This window comes from Carcharodon carcharias, chromosome 18 (genome assembly GCF_017639515.1).
Source record: "Carcharodon carcharias isolate sCarCar2 chromosome 18, sCarCar2.pri, whole genome shotgun sequence".
Classification (NCBI taxonomy): domain Eukaryota; kingdom Metazoa; phylum Chordata; class Chondrichthyes; order Lamniformes; family Lamnidae; genus Carcharodon; species Carcharodon carcharias.
The window spans coordinates 23,839,962-23,866,257 of NC_054484.1; the positions used below are offsets into that span (position 1 = coordinate 23,839,962).

Here is a 26,296-nt window from a genome sequence, read left to right on the forward strand (position 1 = left end):
GAGGGAGGGAGGGAACGAGCGGGAGGGAGGGAGGGAACAAGCGGGAGGGAGGGAGGGAACGAGCGGGAGGGAGGGAGGGAACGAGCGGGAGGGAGGGAGGGAACGAGCGGGAGGGAGGGAGGGAACGAGCGGGAGGGAGGGAGGGAACGAGCGGGAGGGAGGGAACGAGCGGGAGGGAGGGAGGGAACGAGCGGGAGGGAGGGAGGGAGGGAACGAGCGGGAGGGAGAGAGGGAGGGAACGAGCGGGAGGGAAGGAGGCAGGGAAGGAACGAACAGGAGGGAGGGAGGGAACGAGCAGGAGGGAGGGAGGGAACGAGCGGGAGGGAAGGAAGCAGGGAGGGAACGAGCAGGAGGGAGGGAGGGAAAGAGCAGGAGGGAACGAGCAGGAGGGAGGGAGGGAACGAGCAGGAGGGAGGGAGGGAACGAGCAGGAGGGAGGGAGGGAGGGAACAAGCGGGAGGGAGGGAATGAGCAGAAGGGAGGGAGCAAGCACGAGAGAGAGAGCACATGAGAGAGAGAGAGAGAGAGAGAGAGTCAGAGAAAGTGAGAGTGAGAGAAAGAAAAAGAGTGGGTGGTGCAAGAGTGAATGAGAGTAAGCGGACGGAAGCCGAGCGTGCGGGGTTGTGGGGGGGTTGGTGGTGAGAGATATGCACATAGTGGCTCATCTACAAGCCTATATCTGGAGCAAGTTGTGAATCTTCTGGCTGCATGCTGTATTTTTGGTTATACAGGGTGCATGGCAGCAACTGACCAAGATTACTATGACAGCACATACTCCTAGTGATATTTATCATTAGGGAGTGCAAAAACAACATTGCTGTGGAAATACTGGGGTAGATCTTGACTTTGTTATGGAATAACATGGGTGATGTGTATGCAGCCCATTTTCACAAGACCCCTGATTTTTATTTCCACTGACTTCAAGAACTCATCCAAGTTAACGTGCATCTGAAAAGGAATGAAAGTTTGTCCACATAATTTACTATTACAGTTGCAAAGTATCCTATTCAGATTACCTTAGATTTTTTGTTTGGGGAATAGGCTTTAGCGTTGCTGAAGATTAATCGCACATCTTTGCAAAGTTCTATAGGGCTTTCATAATTTTCCATTTCTAATGCTTCTTTTATAGTTGCCAAGTCCATTGGAGTGTGTATAATATCCCTGTAATCCTAGACATGACCACAGATTATCAAAAGCAAGTAAGGACTTAAAACCGTCTTTGCTTAAAACCTAATATGCACTCTTGGCAAACCAGAGTTCCTGCATCTTTAGTAAAATAAAATTCCATGATTTTTCCACAATCAAATTGAAATATTTTATGCCTATTTTTCCTTCTAAAAATATCACGAACTCTGGTGTTTGTAACTTTACACAAGCACTGGAACCTTGCATTGTATGCCAGTTATCCAACAACCTCAATTTCTTGCAAGAGTATCTTGTTTTATAGAATTGTGTTTATGAAAAGTGCTTATGGGATCACCAGTTTATTTACCTGTACTAGATTCTGGACATCTGATGCAAAGCAAACAGTTCTAGAGAGGGGTAAGTGGATGTCAGAAAACATTGGAAGAGGTTGGAATTCCCCCCAAAGTCAGAAAAGTCTTATCCCTGTTTTTATAAAATTCAATGACTTTTCCAGATTTTCCATGAACCCTGATGAAGACTTTAAAAACTCTAATTCAAAAATTTAAATACAAAAACAAAAATATATCCTGGTATATATATATATATATAAATATATCCTGTGTTTCTGGTAAGTTTATAGGTTGTGCAGTAACATGCAGAAGAAACCTTAGCATATGCTCATACCCAGTAGCAACTTGCAGCAAAATTATTTAAAATAGCAGCGCTTCCAAAACATGCTACATAAATTTTTCAGGAAACTTTCAAAACAAATTTCACTGAATGAAAGTTACAATGTAAAATAAGTTTTATTATTTTTAGTTTAGAAATACTTCTAAACACGTGAAGTTCAGGAGCTAAAAATCAACTTTTAACATTTTCAACAAAAGAGAATGCATATTTGCTGCTTCTAAAAAATCTCAGATGGGGAACACTAACCTATCTTTTCTGTTATGATTGCTAACAGAATAACTTTGTATTTCCATTAATTTTATTTTAGTTTTCTAGTTTTTCATTTATTTTATTTTTATTGCCCTTGTTAGGAAAGATGAAAAAATATTTAAGTAGCTGACTAATCATCATCATCAGCTGAAAATAATGCAGAAAAACAAATCTCAAACCCAAAGAAAATTTTTCAATTTACCAAAATTGACAAGTCAGTCAATTAATTACTGTTTCAGAATGCATTTAAATTACAAGATTCATTTGTGGATGCAAGTGAATGCTTTATGTAATTTGCGTAATTATTTTCTTATTGTTAGAAGCTGTCTTGTCCTGTAATACTCATACTCAATAAATGTTTCAAAGAAAGCATTCTGGTCTCACCATTAGGGAATCAAAATACTGCAGGGACTGTAAAGCTTAAGAGTTTTACTTAGATAGAACAAGTCAGAATGTCAGGCTTTCCTGATACATAACTCTTTGGTTACAAGTTCAGCACTCGACTGCCAGAGATGATACATCAATACAATGTTTTCTTGACATAATTCACCCCCTCAAAAAAAATCTGTTTGAGACATTTACTATATTTACCATGTTATGGAATTATAAGGCTTTAATTAGTTTCCATGGAAAAGTCTGAATTAACCTACTGGGTATTCAGCGAGGTCCACAGGCTGCCTGAAAGGTTCAGAATCTTCACACTGAAACAGGATCTCCAATAGTTCTCTACATTGAGTTTTCCATGTGCTGATATCATAGTTCAGGCTCTGTCCCAATTGGTGCCTTACATGGTTCTTCACACAGGAACAAAATAGAAAATTAGAAAACATAATCAATGAGATTGCATCGTGAAAATGTGTATTTTATATATATGTCACTAATAATGATACTAAATATATAAGGAAATAATTAATACAGCAATATTTTGCACCATGATTCAATTTTTAAACACAAATTTTCAGGTGCATAGCAGCTTTAAGGATGAAAATATGTTACAAATTAATACAGAACTGGCATCATTCATAAAGAAAACTGTTAAAGAGCTATGATCTGGTTGGATCAAGCAATCTTCTCTGTATTCCAGAGTCATTATCAACGCATTCAATTTACACTGTTTGAAAACAGCACAATGTTTCAAATTTTAGAAAGAAAAAAAATTCCTTCACTGACAGATGTTCATTGGGTTTCTGGCTTCAAGGAATTAAGTTATTGGCCTGCAAATTAGTTTCCAGTCAAAAATTTGACAAGTAATGTGTTTTATTTAACAACTAGTAAAGTCACTTCAATATCATAAATACTAAAAGCCAGAGAAAAATCTTCCTACAGAGAAAAATCTTCCTACAGATAAAAACATAGTCGAGTGAACTACTAAAAAAAAATTAAGAACAATATTAAATCTACATTTTTTTTCTAAGCTGCCAGTTCCTTTTTTTCCTGTTTTGTTCATAGTTAACTTTCAACGTTTAGGAATATGGACTGTATGCAATGCCAATCATTGTAATGGTTGCAAGTGTTTTCCCTTTTCCTGTCTCAGTGTCCAAAAATAAAGCAGGGTAATGTCAACACAGAGCAGTCCAGCTACTGGCACTGTAGTAAGTTCAGAGTACTGTGGGCAGGACAGCAAAATGCTGAAGTGGGAATTTGAACAAGTACCCATTGTGGAAGCCCAGTGCACCAAAACTTATAGCTAGACTAATAATTATATACTTTTGCTAGTGGTACATTTATGTTACTCACTCTCCTAGCAGTAGACGTTCCTGCAACAACAGCATTCACTGCCTCATCATCTTCCTAAAATCAGATGACAATCAGGTTAAGTGCAGTAATTTATTCATAAAAGGACAGCACATTGTAAAATTCCATGTTTACAGAATAAACTAAATTAGTTAAGCTAACTGTATCAACATTTAATAATAAGCCTTTTGATTAGCTTTTGTACCTCATCCTCTTCCTGAGAGTCCAGTGAACAATTCTCCATGGTACTCCAAATCTCAAAAATATCAATAGAGTCTTTATTCCTGGAATTAAATCACATGCATTTGTAAATACAAAAAGTAATAATTTTGAAAAGTAACACATTAACCTTTAAATTATCAGTAAATTTTCATTCTAGTTAATAATGTACTATGCTGCAAAGCAAAAGTGTACAGCATTTGTTGTGCCAACTTGGCTTAGAAAAACGACAATGATGAAAAGCCACATAAACTGAGACTGGGAGTAAAACAGCTGAGACTTGGATCATCAGAGAATCATGCAGGGTGTTAGGGAGGTGTGTGAGAGGAAAGCATAAAAATTATATGCGGTGAATATTAAAATATTCAATAGTATGCATTTTAAATTGTGATTTCTGTTTATCAAGGATAGAATGTTTCCTTTTTGAAAAGAAATACATTTTTGATAGAATGCATCAGCCTTAAATAAATCCTGAGCGATACTGCTCTGTCCCTGGAACATGCCTCAGCTCCTGCCTTCAAACAGCCCTATTAGACCATTTTCTCACAGTTGCCATTTTCATAGGCTCTGCAAGTGAGACTGCCAATTGAGAACAATTCTGTGCTGTGAAACCACAGCCACTGATAACTGCATTGAGACACCCCAAATCATTTACAGAATGTCCACATGGCTGGTGAAGAGACTTTAGTCTCTTTAATCCAGGTTTCATTCAAACCTAAATCCAGTCATCAAAGGGTTGATTTAGTCCTTTGCATTACTCAAATGCTAAAGTTTAAAATTAAGAAATTTAACATTAAAATTGCTCTATTTTAGTATGAATTATTGTACTGAATGAGCTGACAAACAACGTATGAACCAGAATGAAAATTTTAGTCGGAGTAAAGCATTACTGAGTGCAGGAAAAACACTAGTGGCAGTAAAGATTTCAAACCTCTGAAAATTGTTGAAATAAGGAATCTGCTGCTTTGATGCATTTTAAGAAAGACGAGTAAAGAGAAGATTTGGGTGGTTTGTAATTGCCAACGGAAACTCATTGTTTGAATCAGATTCCCACTCAACCTCAGAAGAATGAGACCATAGAAATTTTAATTGCCAGATCTCTTAACACTGTACCCCTGGTATTCTTGTCCAGAACACAAATGTAGAGTGTGTCAGCACCCCTAGGTCGACGTGCCTTTCTTCCACCACATATTTGCCAAGGGAACCTTCTTCACTTTGCCAGATTTTCAATGCTTCCTTACTCCTCCACTATTCTGCTGTAATCATTTACACCTCCTCTGGACTCAGCTTTTGTTTCCATACTTATCAGCTCCATTTTATCTCTCCTTCTTTCCATCCTGTTCCTTTTCCTAGCTCTGTATTTGCTTAAAAGCTTGTCATTTCTAACACCTTCCAGTCTGATGAAAGGTCAACAACCTAAAGAGTGAGCTCTGTTGCCAACATTTTCGATTTTGGTTTCAGATTTTCACTAACAATAGTATTTTGCTTTTGGTATACTTATTCAATCATGAACTTCCATCCTATGCTACCAGATGTTGATGCCCTAGTTTATGGAACACAATTCTCTTAACTCTCCTGAAAATAAATAAATAAATTTTTAAAATACTTCAATCTCTTCAATTCGTCTACTCAAAAAGGCAGTGATCTAACTCCCTTTTAAAGTTAATTCATCACAAAAAATGACCTTCATGAGTTGTTTTATATAGTGAATATTCAATGTATAAATATCTATATGTAAAAAATGTTAATTTATATATTATGTAATCTGATGGGAAGTAGTTGTTTTTTAATCTCTAAACTTGCTCAAGGCTTGTGTATTTTATACTAATGGCCTCTTAATTCTTTACTCAGCATCAAATTTGAATAGCTAAAAACAGAAAATACTGAAAATACTCAGGTCAGGCAGCATCTGCAGAGAGAGAAACAGGGTTAATGAATGTCCAGGAGCCATGCTTGGTCACTTTCCCTGGAACCTGTTCTAAAACAGCCATATTCCTTGAGGGAGAGTAATTAAACCTGCACCCATATTCCAAAATTAGTTTTTCACTGATCTCACCAATGTCAGTTTAACTTGTTGATTGTTTGCAATCTAGATCCATTATATTAACTGTCTTGCCTCGTTGACCACTGGTTTACATTGAAGAGATGCTCTTACAGAATTATCAAGGATTACCCCCAGCATTCTTGAGATCCCCTGGCATGCACTCCTCTCCCAGATGAGGAATACGAGGTTGTCCAGGTGTGCCACGAGTGTATCTCTCCCATGTTTCAGAATTTTGGGAGGAATTCCATCTGCTTCAGAGGCTTTGTTGTTTTTTTTTTTAAAGCTGTTGAGTGGCTTTTGCAACTTTTCTCTGGATCGGGATGGCTCAGAAGCTCGGCCGGATAGAATATTGAGGAATAGAGTTCAATTCAAAGTCTCGTTTGAGGAATTCTTCAAAATGCTCTCTCCCAGTGAGCACCGACTACCTCCTCGACCATGCTTGGCTCTCAGTGCTCTTGAGTGTTTGGGCTACAGATCGTATTGACAGCACTGAAGGCACTCCGCATGACTTCAGTGTGCGCAAGCTGTTGGATCTCCCACACTCATTTTGCCCACCATCTGTTCTTTATGTCATGGGTTTCATGCAGTACCACTGGCTTCAGACACCTGTAACGCTCCTGCTTTTCTCTTGAAATGGGGTGACATTTGCAGTCTGCGAAAGCTTTGCACTGGATCTCTGAGGATGTTTGTTATGGTGGACTTTAAGGTCAACCAGGCACTATAGCCACACTGTAGCACCCGGTGGCTAGAAATTAAGAGGGTGGCAGAAAGGCGCTGACTGAGAAGAGCTGCTTTGGTGGGATCTTTGAGGTCTTGCACGTTAATTTTCTTGTGGCATAGGTTCTCTTGCTTCCATTGTTTGGGGGCACAGCTGATGGAAATGGCTGATTGGATAAGGTGGTGATTGGTCCACCAGTCGATGCCTGTCACGGGGTGGGTGAAGTGGTCATTTCTGCGGTCCCTTGCGTGAACAATGATGCAGTCAAGCAGGTGCCAATGATCATCATAAAAGCCCACTGGTTTGCTTCTGCCCTTCAGGAAAAGGAACCTGCTTTTCATACCCTAGCTGACCTACACATGTTTCTAATCCATGCTATAAAGGGGACTAAAAAGTCACTCTGTTCAGAAACGGATAATTAAAGCAACACTGCCAGTGCCATCTACATCAAAAAAGCCACCCTTTCACACAATACAATAATTTAAATATAGTATTACTGAAAAAGAGAGGCATGTCTAAGCTTTTCGTCTTGCAGGCAGCAGGACACTCGCAAGAATACCAATATAAGGGGAAAAAAACAATTTATAACGTCATGTGAAGAGAGTGCTGATTGGTTGGCAAGCGGTACTACCATGGAGAATGCACCATTGATGATGGCTGACAGTTAAGCATTGTTTGAAATTCAAACCAGGCAGCCTGACCCTGATTGGTCAAGGCATTGCCCAGAGGAATGAGTCAGTGAATGGTTGTCACTTATTTTCTATAGCTGAAACAGGTGCAGTGTATGTACATGCTTTTTCTGTCCGCAAAGAGGCCCTGTGTATTAACATATGTAGCTTCCAGTACACGCAAGTGCGCCACATTGCGAGCCCAATTGTCAATCTTAAATTGGTTGTCAGCATAATTCTTAGCACACTGAGGATTATTTGACAAATTTGTCCAATCTCGGATCACATCCAATGTTGAACACTAGATTTTGAGTTTTGCAAGCACGGGCTGGATGGCTATGGTCGGTACCCTGCCCGTTGCCAACAGTGGCTGGGACATGTTGTTTGGTACAATCCACCAGTCTTTGGGATGTACGGCCTACATACCTAGCACACTGATTGGCAATGAAATTCATATACCACATTACTCATTTGTGTGATCGGTAGAACGTCTTTTTGGCTTGATGGCGGCATCCTGCTAGTGGCAAATACCACTAGTGTTGCTGCTACATAGAAGCAGCATGAAACAGCTAGCTTCACCTGTTGCTCAAATGTTTGAAATACCTCGTCCTTCCAGGGTAACCTGAGGCATACTGGACACCTTTCAGGGCTGAAAGTTAAGGCCTTAGACCTGTTCATGAGTTTGCATGATATATAGTGCAAAATGATCTGATCAGGGTAGGCATTATACTGCAGGATGCCTTTGATTTGCCCTATTTCAGCATCAAGCTGGCATGGGGAGCAAATGGCTCTGGCCCTGTTTACAAGGTTGCCAATAAGACCAATCTTATAGCGTGTGAAACTAAGAATCCTAATGCGTTTGTTGACCAGTGAAGGTATGTACGCGGTAGACCGTGGTAGAGAATCCCCTGGCAGATTTCTCAACTAGTACATCAAGGGGAGTTCATTTGACTGCTCCATTTTATAGGTGAATTTGAGCACAGGATGGAGCTCATTAAGATATGTAAGGAAAGTGTTACATACAGCTGCAGATTTAAATATAGCAAACGTATCATCCACATATCGGAAATATCTGAGGGGGTAGGTCAGGTGTCATTCCATCGAAGACACTATTCTCATGGAACACAACAGAATGCTGGGCCTAGAGGGTATCCATGGCAACACCATCTATTTCGGCAAACATGGTGTCATTAAAACTGAAATTAACTGCGTGAGTTGCCGAGTTCATAAGTTCAATGAATACTGATTCACACAAAGTTGGCAGGTCCAGATCACCATGATATAGTGCTGGAGCACAAATATCTATGGCTTCCTTAAGTGAATAGGCTAGCATGTATCAAATGAGCACACGGACACAGCATTGCTATCGATATGCAAGCCCTGAATGGACTTCGCAAACGTGAAGGAGTCCTTCACCGTGTATCTGGAAAACTTGGTCAAAACTGGTTGTAACAAATCGCCCAACCATTCGTCAATGCATGTTGTGCAGAACCGGTCATAGATAAAATGGGGCGTAAAGGGACATCACTTTTTCATGTCTTGGGCAGCCCATACATACACGGACATAGCGAACTGTGAGGACGAACCCTGTCACATATATCATGTAGTAGCTCACCGCTCTTACACAAGTCCAGCAAGCTTTTTTTAGCTTACTTTCAAGCAAGGCTGTCCGGTCATGTTGCACGGCAGATCCAATGGATACTAATTTAGACCTTTATTTAATTTAAGAATGGGGTGCATTTTGTTGATATAGTCACGCTTGTTAAGGATGACTATTCCCGTCCCTTTGTCAACTCAACAGGTCACTCGGAATCTCACAATATGCACGCATTAGATCAGCTAGGCACGCTTTCAAAAATTCAGCATCTTCACTGGCCGCTGGTTTGTGGTGGAATAGTTGGGAGAAGAGGAGGAGTTCAAACTCAGCTAATACCTCTTCCCGTTTGATTTGGGATGAAGGCACACCAAAATTGAAACCATGTGCAAGAACAAGCTCCTCGCTTTCTGAGAGTACATGGTCAGAGAGATTTATATAGTGTCTTTAATGTAATGAAACATCCAAATGCTTCACAGGAGCATAATAAAACAAAGAATGACACCAAGCCACATAATGAGATATTAAGTCAGATGAACAAAAGCTTAGTTAAGGAGAGAAATATCTTAGAGGAAAATGTGGTACAGAGGCAGAGAGGTTTAGGGAGGGAACTCCAGAGCTTGGGGCCTGGGCAATTGAAGGTATGGCCCCAATACCCCCTATAACAAAGCTGCTGAAGCAGATGGAATCCCTGCCAAAATTCTGAAACACAGCAGATACACACTCTTGGTATGGATGTACAACCTCACATCCCTCATGTGGGAAAGGAGTGCATGCCAGGGTACCTCAAGGACACCGTGATTGTGAATATATGTACAAGAAGGGAGACAAGTCTAACAGTGATAACGACAGAGGAGAGTCTCCCTGCTGTCTGCCACAGGAAAGACCATTGCAAGGATCTTCAATCGTCTCCTCCCAGTGGTTAGAAAGCTCCTTCCGGAGTCACAGTGTGGTTTCCGCCTATCGAGACACACCACAGGTATGATCTTCAAAGTGCAGCAAATGCAAGAAAAATGCAAAGAACAGCATCAACCACTGTATATGGCCTTTTCTGACCCCACAAAAGCCTTTGACTATCAACCATGAAAGCTTATAGAGTATCCATTTCAAATCTCGTTGCCCTTGGAAATTTGTAACCATCCTCTGCCTACTTCCTGAAGACATGCAAGCCACAATCCTCACCAATGGAACTACCATAGACTCAAATATTTCAGTGAAGACTAGGGCCAAACAACGCTGTGCCATAGCACCAATCTTCTTCACTACAATACTGTACTGCACCTCACTTCAGCAAACTACCCACAAGCATGAAGATAATTTACGGAACAGAGAGGAAACTGTTCAATCTATGCCACCTTCAATTCAAAACCAAAGTCACTTCAACTTCAGTCATTGTGCTCCAGTATGCAGATTGCACTCGTGTGCGCACACATGCCCTGCAGATCGTACACTGGACTTATCAGTCATTTCAGGGGGCATCATATCGGAGTGGAAGGAAGCAGGTTATCCTTGGATCCAGAGAGGCTGCCTAAGGAGAAGATGACAATCCAACTGCTTTCATAATTACTTTCTGGGGCTAGTTCATAAATGATTACATTATTGAATTCAATTTCATACTTGCTACGGTAAAACTTGAACTTTATCCCTCTGGGGGAAAAAAATGAGGTTACTCACTCAATGAACTTTAGAAGCAGGTCAGTGATTCTCCTCGCTGATGTAACAATCGGGCTATCTGGTTCATTGAAAGTTCTTGCATTGTGTTCTATGTACCTCACCTCCCACACAAGTGCACTAATCCTCCTGCAAATTATAGCACAAGGCATACAGATATCAGCTTCAAAGTCTCAGTAATAACAGTACTACAATGTAATTTCTTTGCAGGATGCAAATATATATTACAAAAATGACAGACTCCAAGTACTTTTCTTTAATATACATAATACCAATGTGGGGCCACTGCCGTCGATCATTGAATATTTCACATATGTGGTGAAGCAGAGACTTTTTCCACCAGCAGCAACCATTAATTAATTTGGATTAATTATTTTATCACAGAAAGTCTCAATGATTGTTCTTGACTAAAAAATTACGTGTAGAGTACAAAACCTCCCTAATTTCATATCCAAACAAGGCAAGTGAAATCATAATGGTAACTACATATTGGGGGAATTCATGGCTCAGTGTTTGGCAATTATATAAAGAGACAAAAATCACTCTCCAAAGTTGGCCCAGCTAACAGCAAACTCCATATGAGTTTTGAAAACAACTTGTCAGCAGAGCTGCTAGGAGGAATTCTTGAGCCACTGAAATATAAAATCCCCAATGTTAAGTCAGTTTTTTCTCCTCTTTCCTCAGGCAATCTAGCTAATACTGACAAAATTCATTTACAGGGGGATGCTAAGAACAGGTGCCAATCAAGACTGGGATTCCAGTTTAAGGCTTCTAATTTACATCTTCCCAGTTTATTGTTTAGTTGCTGGGCTAGCAAAAGTTTAGACACACTCAATCATTTGTGGTCTTGACAGTAATTTCATCCATCTTTTCTCTCTCCTTCTACCTCCCTTAACCCCATCCCCCCAAAGAAAATGCAATACTCATTAAGCATTAGAAAGAATTGCACCTTTTTCTCCATTCTTATTCTCTTCTCTTTTCCTGAAAGCTACAATTCAGCTCAAACAACAGCCAATATTTTATCCAAATGGTCATTGCTCAGGTGAGTTTAAAAAGCATTAGCAGCATTTTCATGGCTGGGGGAGAAATCGTGACGAACCCAATTTTGGCCTTACCTGGTATCCACACTGGATAGCAATCAGGCACAGAAATCTTAAGGATTTTCTCTTATAGCCCAAAGACACAGACACATTGCAGTTTCTCCATCACAAGCCTTGCTGATAATTAGCTACTCCACAGACTAGAGGACAATGCTGGAACATTTCTAGTCTGTAGATCTCAATACCATACTGTTATTATCTTACTAGGCCATGGAGAGTCTTTGTTTTACAATAGTGCACAATTGCTATTTCACTCAAGCCATAACGGAAAAGACAAACAATAAGCCACTTTTATTTCATGCCAGGCAGGTAGCAATACCAGATACTTCAAGACCAGCAGCCAACAGTACTTAGCAGAATCAATATTCCTGGCTTCTGGCCATAGCAAATCTGGCAAACTGATCTTTAATATTGCTACAGGAGACTTTCACATCAGGCACTAATGAGAAGGCAATACTCAGTAACCCAATGTTAATTGTTTTACTTCGTAGTTTTTTAGTATTAAATGACTAGTTCAACTAATAAGAGCATACATGCTTTATTTTTGAATAAATGAATGCATGAATTGTCAACATATTCCATATACTGATTTCTGAAAACTGATTATAGTTAAGATAATTTCTGCTTTTTTATATAAATGGTCATAGTTAAACTTCCATTCCTTAGAATCTTCCTGAAACATAGATCTACTTACAATTGACATATTCATATAATTAGTTACAGACAAGATTTAAATATTTAACCATTGTGGAAAAAAGTTTATTTATAGTGATAAGTACATTTCTATCTTTATATGGAGAAAACACACATACCTGTAAAATCTATTGACCAGCCTCATTCTGATGGTGCTGAGGTCTGTAAGGTAGGAAACCACCATACAATATATAGGATATGCCCGAAGATCCACAGGAGCATTAAAGGGAGTTGCTATATCTGTTAATAAAACAGCATATCCCTTCAGGTTACTTTCAGTAGTACTGAAGGATATCACATTGGCATAAGTCACTGCATCAAGTATCAAAAAGGTGTTTCAAGTAGGTGTTAGTCCAGAAAGCTAATGCAGTTAGTGAACCCACCAAGTGTCAGAAGGTCATCAATGCCCCTTATAATACGTTCACATTCTTCATCTCGTGATCTTTCTCCCCACTCTCCCTCTTGAGGTTTGTAGAGCAGAGCTTCTAACTCTTCCACAGTCACAGGAACACCAGCACTAGGATCATCAGGATATTCAGCTGCAATTTGAACAGTAGCATAAAAGGACACTTAAATAACTACTTGTAGAATGGAACAAAATTAAGTCAAAGACAGTTATCAGAAACTTACAGGGTCAAATAAAGCAGCTTTCACTAGGAGAACTTGACCTCAATTCTTTTAAGCATGTAATATGGTTTGTATATTCACCACACCTCCTACCAATACTCCATTTGAGAGCACAGCAACAAGGCAGTTACTCCAAGTAGAACCGCACATCATATGATCCAAAATGTATAATCTTGTTCATGGAGTGAAGAGATTGGTGTGAAACAGAATGAAGAAGCAGCCTTTTCAGATCTTTTATGTTGGAAATCATTCATGATGCCCACACAGTCAATAAGCAGAAAAACATGTCATGGAGACTAAGGGCCAGATTTTCACTGAGTTGGGATGCCCAAACTCAGTCAGGCCATTTGAACTTAGTGCTGAGTTCAAACATTTTGGCTGGTCCAATGACCTTAACCTACAGTATAGGGGTCACGAATGTTGACGTAAACGCTCTTGAAGGCAGATAAGATCTGTTTAAGTATCACGATCTGATGTTTTTCAATCTTCTACTCGCTATTGAAGGATTAGTTGCCTTTGATGTGGGATCTGAATAGAAATTTGTTTGTTTTTATAAGAGATTTAACACTTAAGGAAATTTGAAAGCTGTGGGTTTCATCTATGGTAGCTTTTTTTCACTATTACGAATATATGAGTGAGCTAGATTATTTGAAGTTTTTTTTGATCTCCTCATTGCTGCTAAAGTCAAGGTTGATAGTGGGTGAGTAACTGTGGAGGATTGAGGGGGCATGGCAGGGGACATGAACTGGCACAGATGGGACATGGGGATATGAGTTGGCATAGAGTGGCCACAGGAGGTGGAGAGGGCATTAGATGGCATGGAGGGGGCATGGGGGCTGAGTAGGAGGGGTTGAAGGTGTGTGAGGGATGAGGGCTAGAGGGCCTAACAGCTTCTAAAACAACTGAGACCAAGCCCCAAGAAACTGAAGTGAGTCTTTTAACCTCGGCACTCGCCACACCCACGGTTGCTCAGGATCTGCTTCCAGGGTAGGTGGGCCCAGCTCCATCCCATCCCTACTTCCTGGGACTGCTTAAACCGAAGAGAGTCTGTTGAGTTGGGATATTCGCTTAGTTTCGTTGGGAAATTTCCTGACTCAACAGCGAAAATCTGATCCTAAGTCTTATTTCCAAAAGAAATCTACAAAACTAAAATGAATACAGAAATTAGACTTGTAACTTATTACTCCTGACTTGAAAATAAAACCTTTTAAAAATCTGACTCTTTTCAAAATCTGTAAACCATGTAGGTGATCTTATCACCATGACATGGAAAATACAAATCATTAAGTGAACAAGCATCCTAGGACTGCTGAGCAGATATACCCTTTATTTTATTTGGAACATAGGTCAGCTACATCAAGAACACTCCATGATCAAACCAATCCATTCAGATGACATGGAAGAGTGGTACCTAATCCAACCTCTAACACAGAAACAAAAGAAATAGCAGAAGTAGACCACATGGCCTATCGAGCCTGCACCACCATTCAATATGATCACAGCTGATCTTGGACTTCAACTCAATTTTTCCACCCACTCCCATATCCCTTCATTCCCCGAGACACCAAAATCTGTCTATCCCAGCCTTAAATGTATTCAACGATGGAGTATCCACAACTCTCCTGGGTACAGAGTACTAAAGGTTCACAACCCTTTCAGTGAAGTAATCTCTCCCCAACTCAGTCCCAAATGATTGGCCCGTTACGCTGAGACTGTGCCCTCCTGTTTTAGATTCCCTGACCAGTGGAAACAATCTCTCAGCATCCATTCTATCAAGCCCCTTCAAAGTTTTGTAGGTTTCAATGACATTGCCTCTCATTCTTCTAAACTCCAGAGAATATAGGCCCAATTTACTTAGTCTCTCATCATAGGACAATTCTCTCAACCCCAGGGGCCAATTTAGAGAATCTTTGCTGTACCACCTCCAATGGAAGTATATCTTTTCTTAAATATGGAGATCAAAACTGAATACAGTATTCCAGATGTGGTCTCACCAAAACCCTGTTCAATTGCAACACTTCTTTATTCTTGTGTGCCAATCTCCTTACAATAAAGGCCATCACGCCATTTGCTTTCCTAATTGCATGTTGCACCTGCATGCTAACTTTCTGCGTTCCTTGTACAAGCAAAGCCAAGTCTCTCTGTACATCAACACAAGTTTCACATCTTTTAAAAAATATTCTGCTTTTCTATCCTTACGGCCAAAGTGAATAACCTCACAATTCCCCACATTGTGCTCCATCTACCATCTTGTTGCCCGTTCACCCAACCGGTCTATATCTCTTTGCAGCCTCTGCGTCTCCCCAGAGCTTACATTCCCATCTAGCTTGGTATCATCAGCAAACTTTGTTATGTTACTCTATCTCTTCATCTCAGTCATTAACATACGTCGTAAATAGCTGAAGCTCCAGCATTGATCCTTGCGGCACTCCACTATTCACTGCATGCGAGAGGACCACCCAGGGGCAGGCAGTCAGCAGCAACTAGAGGAGAGTCTGAGAGGAGGACCCTGGGACAAGCAGTCAGCAGCACCTAGAACATCTAGTCTATCTAGAGGATCTAGCATCTAGTCTATACTCAAGTAAGAGTAAGGGTAAAATAAAAGCAAAGCTCCATATTCTATTTAGTTAAGATATGTCTGGGGAGCTCAGTCCCTTGATTTGCACATCCTGCGCTATATGTGGGAAATCCTAGGCACTTCTGGCAGTCTGAATGACCATGCATGCAGGAGGTGCCTCCAGCTGGAACAACTCAAGCTCCAGGTTTTGGATCTGAGCGGCAGCTGGGGGCACTATGGTGTATTCACAAGGCTGAGAGGTTTGTGGATAGCACGTTTCAGGACGTGGTCACCCTGCAGCTTAAGAGAGGGAATGGGTGACCGCCAGACAGAAGAAGGGGACCAGGCACGTAGTGAGGGAATCCCCCCCAAGTGCATCTAGCTCACAAACCGTTTTTCGGCCTTGGAAAATGGTGAGAGTGACGGTTCCTCAGTGGAGGCCAACCAGAGCCAAGGCCATGGCACTGTGGTAGGTCCAGCTGCTCAGGAGGGCAGGAGGAAGTGTGGAACGGCAATAGTGGTAGGGGATTCTCTAATGAGAGGAGTAGATAAGTGCTTCTGCGGCTGTGGACGTGACTCCAGGATGGTATGTTGCCTGCTGGGTGCCAGGGTCAAGGATGTTACGGAACGGCTGCAGGGCATTCTGAAGGGGGAGGGTGAACAGCCAGAGGTCGTGGTCCATGTTGGGACTAATGACATAGGAAGAAAGAGAAATGAGGTCCTGCAAGCAGACTTTAGGGAGATAGGTAGGAAATTGAAAAGCAGGATTTCAAAGGTAGCAATCTCTGGATTACTCCTGGTGCCATGCAGTAGTGAATATAGGAACAGAAGGTTAGAGCAGATGAATGCATGGCTGGAGAGGTGGTGCAGGAGGGAGGGCTTTAGATTCCTGGGGCATTGGGACTGTTTCTGGGGAAGATGGATGGGTTACACATGAACAGGAACAGAGCCAACATCCTCCTGGGGGGGGTTGCTAATGCTGTTGGGACGGATTTAAACTAAATTGGCAGAGAGTTGGGATCCTGAAAAGCAGTTCAGAGGGGAGAGAAGGGGAGATGAAATTAGAAGTTAAAACACCAGTAAGTGAGTCTGGAAGGCAGAGGAAACAGGCTACATAAGAAAGAAGTGAGATTAGAAAGGCTAAATGGAATATATTTTAATGCAAGGAGCCTGAGGAATAAGACAGATGAGCTGAGGGCACAGATAGGCATGCAAGAGTATGATATCATAGCTATGACTGAGACTTAGCTAAAACTGCACGATTGGCAGCTCAACATTCCTGGTTATAGGGTATTCAGACAAGATAGAGAGGGGTATAGAAGGTGGGGGGGACTCACAATATTGATCAAGGAATCAATTATAGCAGTGAGGAGGGATGATATCTTGGAGGGATCATCAATGAGGCCATATGGGTAGAAGTAAAAAACACAAAAGGACAACCATGCTGTTGGTTATGTACTATAGGCCCCTAAACAGTCAGGGAGAGGCAGAGGATCAAATATATAATCAAATTTCAGACTAGTGTATGAATAATAAGGCAGTAATACAGGGGATTTTAACTGCCCAATTATTAACTGGGAAAGTTTTGGTGTGCAAGGTAGGGAGGGAACAAAATTCTTAAGTCGCATCGAGGAGGACTTTTTTAACCAGTACACAGAAAGCCCAACAAGGGAGGGAGCAGTTTTGGACCTAGTATTCGGAAATGAGCCCGGCCAGGTGGCAAGCTTATCAGTAGGGGAGCATTTAGGAGGTAGTGACCATAGCAGATAAAACTGTGTCAGCGCACTGGGAGGCATTCAAGGAAGAAACAGCGGGAGTACAGGACAAATATGTTCCCGTAATGACAAAAGGGGGGGAGCCAAGTCCACAGAACCCTGGAAGTCAAGGGACATAAAGGTTAAGATTAAGCTAATGGTAGATACCGAGGGCTCAATATGGCAGAGTTCCCAGAGCAGTATAAAAAGTGCAGGGGGGGGAACTTAAAAGGAAATTAGGAAAGCAACGAGTGCATGAGAAAGTGCATGGTGGGTAGAATAAAGGAAAACCCAAAGGGGTTTTTTAAATATATAAAGAGCAAGAGAACAAGTAGGGAAAGAGTAGGGCCAATTAGGGAGCATAGAGGTAGCGTGTGGGGAGACCCGGAAGACGTAGATACAGTCCTCAATTAATACTTTACGTTGGTCTTCACAATGGAAAAGGGCGACACAGGTATAGACATCAGGGTGAAGGACTGTGAAATATTAGAGGAAATTAACATAAAAAGGAGGTATTAGCAGGTTTAGCGGCCTTAAAAGTGGATAAATCCGCAGGCCCGGATGAGATGTATCCCAGGCTGTTGAGGGAGGCAAGGGAAGAGAAATCAGGGGCCCTGGCAAATCCTCCCTGGCCACAGGTGAGGTGCCAGAGGACTGGAGGACTGTTAAAGATGTCCCATTACTAAAAAAGGAGAAGAAGGGATAGACCAGGAAATTACAGGCCAGTGGTGGGGAAGTTACTAGAAAGAATTCCAAGGGGACAGAATATATCTGCACTTGGAGAGACATTGATTAATCAGGGATAGTCAGCATGGATTTGTTAAGGGAAAGTTGTGTTTGACAAATTTGATCGAATTTCTGGAGGAGGTAACCAGCAGTGTTGATGAGGGTAATGCATTTGATGTGGTCTACATGGACTTTAGCAAGGTTTTTGATAAGATCCCTCATGGCAGATTGGTCAAGAAAGTAAGAGCCCATGGGATCCAAGGCCAAGTGGCACGCTGGATCCAAAAATTGGCTGACAGGCAGGAAGCAGATGGTGATGGTAGAGGGATGTTTCTGCGACTGGAAGTCTGTTGCCATTGGGGTGCCGCAGGGCTCGGTGCTGGGGCCCTTGCTGTTTGTGGTGTACATAAATGATTTAGCCTTAAATGTAGGGGGCAAGATCAAGAAGTTCGCAGGTGACATGAAAATTGGTAGGGAGGTAAATAGTGAGGAGGACAGCCGTAAATTACAGGAGGATATCAATGGACAGGTCAGGTGGGCAGAGCAGTGGCAAATGGAATTCAACCCAGAGAAGTGTGAGGTAATGCACTTGAGGAGGGCTAACAAGGTAAGGGGTTACATTATGAATGGTAGGACCCTGGAAAGTACTGAAGATCAGAGGGACCTTGGTGTGCATATCCAAAGGTCCCTGAAGGTAGCAGGGTAGGTAGATAAGTTGGTTAAGAAGGCCTATGGGATACTTGCCTTTATTAGCCAAGGCATAGAATACAAGAGCAGGGAGGTTATGCTGGAACTGTATAAAATGCTGGTTAGGTCACAACAGGATTATTGCATGCAGTTCTGGTCACCACATTATAGGAAGGATGTGATTGCACTGGAGACGGTGCAGAGGAGACTTACCAGGATGCTGCCTGGGCTGGAGGGTCTGAGCTATGAGGCAAGATTGGATAGACTGGGGTTATTTTCCTTGGAGGAGGAAAAGTTGAGAGGAGGCCTGATAGAGTTGTATAAAATTATGAGGGGCATAGATGGGGTGGATAGGAAGGCACTTTTTCTGTTAGTAGAGGGGTCAATAACCAGGGAGCATAGATTAAGCCAAGAGCTAGAAGAGTAAGAGGAGAATTGAGGAGAAATTTTTTCACCCAGAGGGTGGTGGGAATCTGGAACTTACTGCCTGAAAGGGTGGTTGAGTCAGAAACTCTCGTAACATTTAAGAAGTATTGAGATATTCACTTGCGTTGCCGTAGCCTCCAGGGCTATGGGGGCCAAGTGCTGGAAAATGGGATTAGTGTAGGCAGATCTTTATTGACTGGCACGGACAAGATGGGCTAAATGGCCTCCTTCTGTGCTGTAAACGTCTACTGAGTCTGAGTTATGCCCACTCTGTTCTCTATCCGTTAACCAATCCTCAGTTCATGCTAAAATATTACCCCCAATTCCAAGAGCCCTTATCTTGCCTATTAACCTTTTGTGTGGCACCTTATTGCATGTTTTTTTGCAATCCAGGTATTCTACATCTACCAGTTCTCCTTTCTCTACGTTACCAGTTACATCCTCAAAAAGTTCGAATAAATTTGGCAAACAGGATTTCCCTTTAGAACCATGTTGACTTGTTCTGATCATACTATGCTTTTCTAACTGCATTGTTAAGACTTCCTTAATAATAAATCCAGCATTTTCCCAACAACTGATTTTAGGCAAACTGGCTTATAGTTCACTGTTTTCTCTCTCCCTCTTTTCTTGAAAAGGAGTGTAACATTTGCCAACTTCTAACCTAATGAGATCATTCCCGAATCTAAGATTTTGGAAAATCATTGCCAGCATGTTGTCAGGAAGATACAATAATTCTCATAATGTTATTAGAATTTATTGTAAAATAGAGTAATAGTGGAATGTGTTTATGCGTGTGTAAGAGACTTAATTGGATTAAGGGCAACTGGTCTGAAGGCTCTGATGTAAACATGGGGGAAGTTTAGAATGTACGGTAAAAAGCAATTTGCATTTTTAAATAAACCAGACTAGATTGTTTTCAAAGGAGGAGTGAAATGTGTCACCTAGTCAGGTGAAGTTTAGAAACAGTGTGTTTATTTTTCCCCAAGGTTCCTGGTAAAACTTAGTGTTAGGAGAGTTTTTTATTATCAGGAAGATAAAGTCCAAAGACATAGTGAAACAATGGGAATTTGCATTCAAAGGGGGAAACATGTATAAAGAAGCAAAGACAATGTAAGGGTAGGCATTTTAAGATCTTACAAGTGTGAAAAGCCTTCATTATCTATGCCTCAAGTTGCTAAGAAAATCACTTTGAATTTGACTTGTTTCTTTGCCTGGGTCTTTTAAAATCTGTGCGTCTTACAGTTGCCTTAGCAAAGTATAACTGGGAGTTAGATTGGTTAGGGGGTTTTGAAGTCATCATAGTAGTAATTTGTAGATCTATGTATGTATTTAAAATCATTTCTCCTATTAATAAATGTTTAACCTAGTATTGTAAAAACATGTAAGACTTGGTGGTCTTTTGCTACTGAATTCAAGGCATGCATCTCGAAATTTACACAAACCGCATAAGAAGCTATGGCAGTTGTTTCAAGTTTCCCTTCGGGATTGAAACAACTCAGAATTTAACATCAGTTGTGCCATAACACTCATCCATTATCTCTTTTAAGACTCTAATCTAAACTCTGGTCAAGCAACGCCCGACTTTAAAATTCTGATTCTTGCTTTCAAACCCTTCCATTGCCTTACCCTGCCCTTTGTCTGTATTCTCCAGCTCTACAACCCACCTAGATATCTGTGCCCTGCAATTCTGGTCACATGAACATGCGTGATTTTAATCACTCCATCATTGGCAGCCATGCATACAGCCGCCAAGGCCCAAAGTTCTGAAATTCCCTTCCTAAACATCTCTATATTTATTTTCTCCTTTAAGACTCTCCTTAAAACTAACATCTTTGACCTAGCTTTTGGCCATCTGTCCAATTGTCTCTTTATGTGGCTCAGTCAATTTTTGTTTGACAATACTCCTGTGAAGCAACTTGGGATGTTTTACTAGGCTAAAGGTGTTATTGTTATTTTTCTCCAGCCTAAGGGTTGGCATGCCTGATATCACTATACATGAACTTATAATGTAAAAAAAATTAGTCCACAGAAATATGTAATGCTAGTAGGGTAGTGGGGGAGTGCCTTACTACTGGATGAGAAAGTTAAACTGAGGTCCCCTCCGTCATTTTCACATGGTCCATTTCTGACACTTCCCTTCCCTTCCTTGACCTCTCTGTCTCAATTTCTGGTGATAGACTGTCCACCAATATTCATTACAAGCCTACCAACTCCCACAGCTACCTCGACTATAGCTCCTCACTCCGCTTCCTGCAAGGACTCCATCCCATTCTCTCAGTTCCTTCACCTCCGTCACATCTGTTCTGATGATGCCACTTTCAAAAACAGTTTCTCTGACATGTCATCCTTCTTCCTTAACCGAGGTTTTCCACCCACGGTGGTTGACAGGGCCCTCAACCGTGTCCAGCCCATCTCCCGCGCATCCACCCTCACACCTTCCTCTCCCTCCCAGAACCATGATAGGGTCCCCCTTGTCCTCACTTATCACCCCAACAGCCTCTGCATTCAAAGGACCATCCTCCGCCATTTCCGCCTACTCCAGCATGATGCCACCACCAAACACATCTTCCCTTCACCCTCCCGGCGGCATTCCGCAGGGATCGTTCCCTCCGGGAGACCTTGGTCCACTCCTCCATCACCCTCTACACCTCAACCCCCTCCCACAGCACCTTCCCATGCAACCGCGGAAGGTGCAACACCTGCCCCTTTACTTCCCCTCTCCTCACCTTCCAAGGGCCCAAACACTCCTTTCAAGTGAAGCAGCGTTTCATTTGCACTTCCCTCAATTTAGTATACTGCATTCGCTGCTCCCAATGTGGTTTCCTCTACATTGGAGACACCAAACGCAGACTGGGTGACCGCTTTGCGGAACACCTTTGGTCTGTCTGCAAGCATGACCCAGACCTCCCTGTCGCTTGCCATTTCAACACTCCACCCGGCTCTCATGCCCACATGTCCGTCCTTGACCTGCTGCAATGTTCCAGTGAAGCTCAACGCAAACTGGAGGAACAGCACCTCATCTTCTGACTAGGCACTTTACAGCCTTCCGGACTGAATATTGAGTTCAACAACTTTAGATCATGAACTCTCTCCTCCATCCCCACCCCCTGTCCGATCCCCCTTTTTTCCAATAATTTATATAGATTTTTCTTTTCCCATCTATTTCCATTATTTTTAAAAGTATTTCCATCCATTGTTTTATCTCTACCTTTTAGCCTACTTTGATCCCTTCCCCCCACCCCACCCCCACTAGGGCTATCTGTACCTTGCTCATCCTGCTTTCTACCCTTAATGTCACATATTAGCACATTTCTTAGCTAATATTACCACTTTCAACACCTCTTTGTCTTTTTGTCTATGACATCTTTTGGTAACCTCCACCTATCACTGACCCTCTATCCAGCTCTACTTGTCCCAAACCCCTTAAACCAACTTATATTTCACCACTTTTCTATTTTTCCTTAGTTCTGTTGAAGAGTCATATTGGCTCGAAACGTTAACTGTATTCCTCTCTGCAGATGCTGTCAGACCTGCTGAGTTTTTCCAGGTATTTTTATTTTTGTTTTGGATTCCAGCATCCGCAGATTTTGCTTTTATCCTATTTTCCCTCTTGGGTGACTGCAAAATATGCCATGATAAATGAGAGCAGAGGAGTTCTTCTGGTGCAAAAACAGAAAACGCTGGAAAAACTCAGCAAGTCTGACAACATCTGTGGAGAGAGAAACAGAGTAGATGCTTCAAGTCCGTACGGCCTCTGAGCTCTGAAGGAGGATCATATGGACTCGAAACATCAACTCTGTTTCTCTCTCCACAGATGCTGTCAGACCTGCGGGGTTTCTCCAGCATTTTTTGTTTTTGTTTCAGGTTTCCAGCATCCACAGTATTTTGCTTAGATTCTAAGATCTTAGATTCTTCTGGTGTCCTTCACAACTTTTGTCCTTCAATCAACACTACAAAAACAGATCATTTATCTCATCGTTATTTGCAGAATCTTGCTATGTGCAAACTGGGTGTCAAGTTCCCCTACATAACAGCCGTATCTACTGTAAGCTTCAAATGTATTCCATTGGCAATGAATAACTCTGAGATCATGAAAAGCACTGCATATGCAAGTTCTTTCTTCCTAGAACAATGAATATTATTTCTCTCTTGTATATATTGGTTCATATCACTTAGATTGTTTGCTAAAAAGAAAAATCAAGCTTTTTAGGACATTGCGTGAACAGTATACCTATAAAATAACATCACTGTGAAATGAATCAATGTTTGGAACGAAGCAATGGAACTGTTTCTCATTAGTAATTTTGTGGAGCATTTGTACTAAGTTTAATCAAAGAATTTCAGCTGCTTACCATTTTCAGAAATAGGTTCCATATCCCAAGGACTGAGCCTTTCAATTTCATTATTCTCCCAGCTGTGGAGACAAAATAGAAGAGAGAGACAGTTTATTCATTAAAGATTCTGGTAAATTCCAATGACTTCAGAATCTTTAGTTCACTCCATTAAAGTGCAAAGATATAGTAAGAAGATTGCAGGTTCAAGTCCCACCCCAAGACTTAAAACATAATTCTTTGCTTCTCAGCGTGATACTATGGAAGTGCTACATTGTTTCATCCAAAAGATGGCAACTTCAGGCATTTAACTAAGGTTCTTTCAAATAGCAGGAAGCTCTCCTAATATCCTGGCTAATATTCATCCATCAACCAAAATGACAAAAACAAATTAACTGGTTATTTGCAACTGCCTTTGGGGTCTTAGTGTGTACAAATTGGCTCCTGTGTTGCCTGTGGAAGTGACTACATATAAAAAGTAATGAACTGGCTGTGAAGTGCTCTGGCATATGGTAGCTGGTCCAAGGTACAATATAAAGCATTTCTTTCGTAATCTTATTACAGTAATAGAATAACAATGTACTATGTCAGAGTGGCAGGACTATACCTATAACTCCTTGAAAATGAATTATTACTCTCAGCCTGCTCCACAGGAAGCAAAAAGGCAAAGGAACTTACATGGCATCAGCTCATACTGCTCTTTGTTGATTGTTGGAGAGTGGCTAAAGCCTGAAAGTAGGCTGTCTGCACTCTCATATCAGGGAATTATTTGGCCTGGCAGGCCAAGGGAAAGGAAGGAAAAAAGGAAAAAAATATTTTAAAAAAGTGAAGTTCAGTTTACAACTCAAAAAGCTAAACCAGAATAAAAATATTGGCTTAATGGAATGCCAAATATTCCTGTTTGCATGCAACTCATGACCAATGCATGTCAGGTTTGAGGGGGCTTTTTCCATGAGCCGAAAAATAGTCATCACACAAATGCGGTGAAAGTAACAAGCTTTTTACAAAAACAGCTAAGGAAACAAGGGAACAGTATTTGGGTTCCAGGAGTTGAATCGAACTCAACTGAGTTAGTATAATGTCCTCTGGCACTCTAGCCATGTTAAAAGGCACTATATAAATGCAAGCTGCTATTAATGGATTGAGAAAATTACTCCTCTGCCAGCTGGATAAGTTGTGCAAGTTCAGGCAACCTCAACCCTGTTTTATACAGGGTCACATCAAACAGCTACAAATAAGAACTGGTCACTACTAATATGAAACTTAGAGAGCCAATTAAAATGCACCTTGCTAGTTGGCAGTGTTTCCAAGACTGAACAAGAGCACTCAAGAAATGGGAGCAGGAATAGGTCATATGACCACTCGGGCATGCTCGGCCATGTAATATGGTCCTGGCTGATCCTCAAACTCAGATCTACCTTATGCTTCATCCCCATTTGTCTGATTCCCTCAGAGTACACAAATCTATTGACAGCCGCAAATAAATTCAATGACTGAACATACACAGCCCTCTGGGTAGAAATTCCGAAGGTAAACACAACCCTCAGCTCAGTGCAGAAATTTTTCATCTCAGTCCAAAATGGTCATCCCCTTATTGTGAGACTCGATCTAGACTCTCCAGCCAAGAGAAACAGCTTCCCAACATCAATTTTGTTTTTATCAATTCTGTCAAGCCCCCTAAGAATCTTATACATTTCAATGAGATTATCTCTTATTCTTCTGAATTCCAGAGCGCATTCTACATAATCTCTCCTCGTAGGAGAGCCTCATCCCAGGAATCAATCTAGTGAATGTTCAGTGCATCCCCTCTAAAAACAAATATATCCCTTCCTTAAATACGAAGACCAAAACTATACACTGCTCCAGGTATGGCCTCACCAAAACCCTGCACAACTGCAGCGAAACCTCCTTTCTTTTGTACTCCAATTTTCTTGTAATAAATAAAAATACAAAAATGCTAAAAAAAACCTCGAGTCTTACCAGCACTTTTTGTTTTTTATTTCAGATTTCCAGCATCCGCAGTATTTTGCTTTCATCCTTTGTAATAAAAGCCAACACGCCTTCCTAACTGCTTGCTGTTTTGCCATTTTAACTTCCTCATACAATAAAACCCAAATTCCCATTAACACCAATATTTAAAAGCTTTTCAGCATTTAAAATTTTTTTTTTTATTCTTCCCACTAAAGTGAATAATCTCACATTTCCCCATATTATACTTGATCTGCTACTTTCCTGCTTACTTACTTATACTATCTGTATCTCTTTGTAGTCTCCTTCTGCCCTCTGTACAGCTTACTTTTCCACCTAGATTTAGATCATCAGCAAACTTGAATTATTGACAGTTGGTCCCTTCATTGTAAATAGTTGAGGCACCAGCAACAATCCTTTTTGGTGCCCCACTAGTTTTAGCCAGTCAACACCTGAAATGACCCACAATTCTGGTCACTGTTTTCTGTCCTTTAACCAATCCTCTATCGACGCTAATCTATAATCCCACAACCCAGTCAGCCTGTATCTTGCGCAGCAACCTTACATGTGATACCTTATCGAATGCTTTTTAAAAATCCAAATACATCACATTCACTGGTTCCCCATCATTTACTTGCTAGTTTCATCCTCAAAAAAAAATTAACAAATTTGTCAAACATGATTTCCCTGCCACAAAACCATGTTGACTCTGCCTC

General features: G+C 41.2%; 1 protein-coding gene across 4 annotated transcripts in view; it reads right to left on the minus strand.

Moving 5' to 3' along the window:
* LOC121290609 (bromodomain and WD repeat-containing protein 3-like) overlaps positions 1 to 26,296 on the minus strand; it is a 181,341-nt gene that overhangs the window by 17,825 nt on the left and 137,220 nt on the right. For all 4 annotated transcript variants that reach the window (XR_005945850.1, XM_041211275.1, XM_041211274.1 and 1 more), the window contains 8 exons: positions 23,634 to 23,695; positions 12,888 to 13,043; positions 12,624 to 12,744; positions 10,715 to 10,840; positions 4,003 to 4,081; positions 3,801 to 3,854; positions 2,714 to 2,857; positions 1,016 to 1,168 (listed from right to left, as the gene is read on the minus strand). Coding sequence is in view for 3 of the 4 variants with exons in the window: in XM_041211275.1 (XP_041067209.1) it covers positions 1,016 to 1,168; positions 2,714 to 2,857; positions 3,801 to 3,854; positions 4,003 to 4,081; positions 10,715 to 10,840; positions 12,624 to 12,744; positions 12,888 to 13,043; positions 23,634 to 23,695 (895 nt within the window). In the remaining variant the exon portion in view is untranslated. The remainder of the gene's footprint in view (positions 1 to 1,015; positions 1,169 to 2,713; positions 2,858 to 3,800; positions 3,855 to 4,002; positions 4,082 to 10,714; positions 10,841 to 12,623; positions 12,745 to 12,887; positions 13,044 to 23,633; positions 23,696 to 26,296) is intronic.